At 45.6% G+C, this 5,000-nt stretch overlaps 1 protein-coding gene across 1 annotated transcript in view; it reads left to right on the top strand.

Annotated features, from left to right (window-relative positions):
- Positions 1–5,000, top strand: part of ptbp1b (polypyrimidine tract binding protein 1b) — a 21,022-nt gene that overhangs the window by 461 nt on the left and 15,561 nt on the right. The window contains exons 2-6 of the mRNA XM_079267381.1: positions 1,918–1,951; positions 3,800–3,860; positions 4,048–4,220; positions 4,310–4,456; positions 4,852–4,980. Coding sequence (XP_079123507.1) covers positions 1,918–1,951; positions 3,800–3,860; positions 4,048–4,220; positions 4,310–4,456; positions 4,852–4,980 — 544 coding nt within the window. The remainder of the gene's footprint in view (positions 1–1,917; positions 1,952–3,799; positions 3,861–4,047; positions 4,221–4,309; positions 4,457–4,851; positions 4,981–5,000) is intronic.

Genomic DNA, 5,000 nt, shown 5'->3' with positions numbered 1-5,000 from the left:
ATGAGGCATTGTTTCCCCTAAACACGCTTACGTATTTAAAACAATAAGATCTTAATTAATACATCAATTTCTGGAATAATCACTCAGCTACGTGCATAACGTCCAGCAAAGCGTCTCGAAGTTCTCACGCCCACTAATTATTTTCCCCTCTCTCATAAATATTATTAAAGTTGATGTAGCTCCATGATTACAGACGGGTCCCATCTGATTTGTGTAAGGTGTAAGAACCATGTAGTTTGTTTCTAACGAGCGAACGGGAATAAGTCTTTCGTAGAAACTGTGTAATTGGGCGACGGTGGCTAAGTGGAGAGCAGGGCCGTCCTTTCAATCAGAGGATCGGCGGTTCGATCCCCGGCATGTAATGAAATTCAGACCGGAGGACTTAAACACAAGTTATTGCCTTAAAGCAAGTCCAGTTATATAACTGTAGTTGTGTGTGTGTATGTATGTGTGTGTATGTGTGTGTATGTATGTATATGTGTATATATATGTGTATGTCATGTAGCTTCCTGTTGAGTGTTCTCAGTGTTGGTTTAAAGTGTAACACTTGTTCTGTGAGGGTTGTGCTTTTAAATGTTCAGAAGACAACTTTATATTTACGGTATTTCATTTAGAGTTCGGCAGTAACTGATGAACTCAAATGTTGCAGTTTAGATAGAATTACTTCTTTGTCAGGTGAATGTAGCTTTAAATGTGAAGTTATTGTTCGTATTTAAAGACTCAAACTAACTCCACCAAAGGAGGAAACATGAGACGACCCGTTAGTCTTTCTGGTTCCTGTTGATATCAAAGTTTAATGGACGCGTTTGTCTTCATAGGTTCTGGTAGTATTGATCTCTACGGTGTTCTGTTCACCAGCTAAACGTGATCCTCTGCAGGCCGAGAGGCGTTCCACTTCCTGCTCTGAATATTTGTGCTTTGTCGAGGCTCATTGGTGCCCCGAGGGTCTTCTTCTTCTTCTTCTTCTTCTTCTTATTTCTACATGTAACATCTGAAGTACAGGTACTCGAGACAGGTACTCTATCATAGTTCTGGTCATTTGCGCCGGAGAGGGGGCGTGGCTTATCGCTCTGGAAGCCGTTATTAACTTAAGCCATTTATTTCTCCGTCAACATGAAATAAATAACCTGTATTTGTGTTTAGAACTTGTTGTAGAAGTCCAGATGTCCTGTAAACTAAATGTTCATCATCAGGAGTATTCACTGTGTGCGCACTGCAGCTGTATGAACACTAAACACACATTCTGCTGTCAGTTAATCACAATAAACTGATAAAGATTCTGAAATAAATACATAATGATGATTTGTAAAAAGTTTGAATTCATGTTTAGTTAGTTCTCTCCACAAGACGACAAACAACTTATAAAATACTTGTTTTCTGAATGGAGCGCCGAACGATCGGCGCTAGTATGCTAAGCTAACATTGTAGCAGCTCCATCAACACTCAACATGACGTCATCGAGGCTTAAATACGGCAGCGTCTATTCATTGTTTGTACCTCCTGGTTTACACACGTACACATTGTTTGGTCTCTACTGATGTGAGGTATCGTAGAGCTCTGAACACATCATGACGTCACTGATGGAGGAGGAGCATCCCAACGCTGATTGGCTATCGCGCCGCAGCGCCACAACATTTTTTGCCGATGTTGAAGAATTTCAACTCGCCATCAATTTGCGTCCCTCCAGTGTCATGGCGTCACCTTTCTGTAATACTGTGAACATTCAGACGAGAGGTTAAAGCGTCACAGACTTTTATCTCCTCACAGATTTCAGTGATGTCAGTGAACGCATTGCTTCAGGCTGCTGGGTTTTACTGCCCTTCGCTCAGTCTGCTTAGGCTTCAACCTCATTGTAACTTTGTTGGCTTGTTTTGTTTTTCTTTCTGCTGCTTCTAACACGCTGTCTTCTCTTCACAGCAGTGTCCACCAAGATCTAACAGCTGGTACTAAGGTAGGAACCTCTTCCCCCTCTTCCTCTTTCTCCTCAGCTCTCTCTAACATAGTCCATCACCTTTGTATAGTTTTTGTTGTGTTCAAGGACCCACAGACATCAGAGCTTAATTAATCAATTAGTTAATGGACAGAAAATCAATCGGTAATGCTGCGTTCACACCAAACGCGTCGAAAATTCAACGCGCCGCAAATTCGTGTCCAATGCCCCGCCGGTCTCGGCGGGGGTGTTCACACCAAACGTCGCGCTGGACGTGCCGGAGAGGGGGCGGGGCTTATCGGCCTGAAAACCGTTCAACTGTCTGTCATTAACCATGGAAACAAGAACCTCTATTTCTGCTTAGTACGTGTTGTGGAAGTCACAGATATCCCGGGAAACTAAACGTTTTATTGTGAAAGGAACAGTTGTATGTTAGAAATGAGATCATGATTATTACTATCAATATATTTGTAAACAATGATGACATAGATCAGTGTGAACATTTAGTTTGTTAACGAGAGAAGATATTAGTGTCTGAGCTCCAAGTCTCCAGATGATCCACGCTGTTATGTGTTCATGAACGCATCGTCAGACACATGAAGAGATGAGTGTTCACTACAGAGTGAGCAGTGAACGGAGTTTAACTCCACCCAGGAGTTCAGTGACTGACTCCTGTGTGGAGTGAAGGAGTTCACACCGAGTGTGAGTAGACTAGAAAGCCTCTCAGACGCCATGACACTGGAGCGACGCGTATCCCTCGAAACTTAAACTCGCGCGGAAAAATGTTGTGATGCTGCGGCGCGATAGCCAATCAGCATTGAGATGGTCCTCCTCCATCAGTGACCTCAGGATGTGTTCAGAGCTCTACGATACCTCACATCAGTAGAGACCAAACGATGAGTACACGTGTGTTGTATCAGTTTATTGTGATTAACTGACAGCAGGACGTGTGTTTAGGGTTAGGGGGGGGGATCTCAGGTGTCCTGTCACCTGAAACAGAACACAGACTGGATCCTGTTAAAGGAACAGTTCAGAGTTTGTTTCCTCAGGAACATCTGGAGCAGATGTTCTCCTCAGAGGTGTGAAGACTGACTTATTGAGATATTTAAGAGATGAGTTGTGTTCATAACAGTTAGTGAAGACGATGATGATGAAGGTCTCCAGCTGGACTAAAGGGGGGATGGGGTCTGTGGTTGGTCCTTTCAACTAGAGAGCAGCAGACTGTCTGTCCTCTGTGAGACAGACCTGGTCCGCAGCTGTCAGACTCCAGGTCCAGAGGAGACCAGGTCTCAGGTTTCTGTTCTTTTATTCATGAGAGCAGCTGTAAGAAGATCTGAGCTGCTTTTGTTCAGGAACACAAAGACACCAGCTGACGATTGGGCGGTCTGATCATCACGTTGTCCAATCAGCTTCTAGTCCAGAACCAGAATCACAGAAAGACATTAATTTAGTATCCCAGGAGATCAAACCTTCATGTCTGGGGTCTACTGGCTCATTTCTATGACCAAACTAAAGCAATTAATGTTCAATAAAATCACTGAAATCCATCATTCATTCTCACCTCATCATTACAATGAGATTCACAGGAGGCTTTTATTGTGAAATTCTTATTTGTCAGTGTTGGTGTGCACCTTTTTAGATGCTGCCCCCCCCCCCCCCCCCCCCCATGTTTGAGCGGTCTCATGGTGACTGTTTAAAGGACATGTTGCTCTCTACTGCCCTCTGGTAGCCGCAGGGCTTCCTGTTTTAGTTCTTTATGACAGATGAAAGAACTTGTGAAGGACGTTCTTCACTGTGCTGTCCTTCTGTTTCCTGACAAGTCTAAATCACATGTTGGTAACTGACGGAGGAGATCAAACTGTGTTTCAGAGAGGATCTGAAGAAGTTTTCCCCAGCGTCTCCATCGGCCCGTACATCATGAGCACCACAGGTCAGATGTGTTGAATATCACATTCATACTCAACGGGATCCATGGTTTCTATGTCTTAATATCAGGAATATTACTTCATTGAGATCTTATTGTCGCTCGAGAGGCAATATTTAGTTCTCTTGACTTTCTTCTTCTTGTACGACTGTTGATGAGATGATCACTGGTCGTTGCTTCCTGTCCTCTGTAGCCAATGGAAACGACAGTAAGAAGTTCAAAGGTGACATAAGAGGTCCCGGGGTTCCATCCAGGGTCATCCACATCCGCAAGCTCCCCAACGACATCGCAGAGGCCGAGGTGATCAGCCTCGGCCTGCCGTTCGGTGACATCACCAACCTGCTGATGCTCAAAGCCAAAAACCAGGTGCAGGACTTCTACAGTCGGTGCTCTGCTCACCGGTCCCGTACCGGCCCTGACCTGTCTGTACTAACCCGTCCCGTGTCCCCCTTCAGGCCTTCTTGGAGATGAACTCAGAGGAAGCAGCTCAGAACATGGTGGGTTATTACTCCACAGTGATGCCCATCATCAGGAACCATCTGGTCTACGTTCAGTTCTCCAACCACAAGGAGCTCAAGACCGACAACTCTCCCAACCAGGAGGTAAACCTCACTCTATACTGTTAGCACCTGCTCTACAGCACCCATCCATCGTTAGCATCTGTTAGCACCTGTACAGTGCCCATCCATCGTTAGCATCTGTTAGCACCTGTACAGTGCCCATCCATCGTTAGCATCTGTTAGCACCTGTACAGTGCCCATCCATCGTTAGCATCTGTTAGCACCTGCTCTACAGCGCCCATCCATCGTTAGCATCTGTTAGCACCTGCTCTACAGCGCCCATCCATCGTTAGCATCTGTTAGCACCTGCTCTACAGCGCCCATCCATCGTTAGCATCTGTTAGCACCTGTACAGTGCCCATCCATCGTTAGCATCTATTAGCACCTGTACAGCACCCATCCATCGTTAGCACGTGTTTACATGTGTCCTCTCTCAGAGGGCCCAGGCAGCTCTTCGGGCCCTCACCACCTCTCACGTGGACCCGACTATGGGGGCTCCGAGCACCGTGCTGAGGGTCGTGGTGGAGAACCTGGTTTACCCCGTCACCTTGGACGCACTCTGCCAGGTGAATACAACAACAACAAC

This window comes from Melanostigma gelatinosum (assembly GCF_949748355.1).
Source record: "Melanostigma gelatinosum genome assembly, chromosome: 4".
Lineage (NCBI taxonomy): Eukaryota > Metazoa > Chordata > Actinopteri > Perciformes > Zoarcidae > Melanostigma > Melanostigma gelatinosum.
This window is presented reverse-complemented; position numbering and strand designations above follow the sequence as displayed.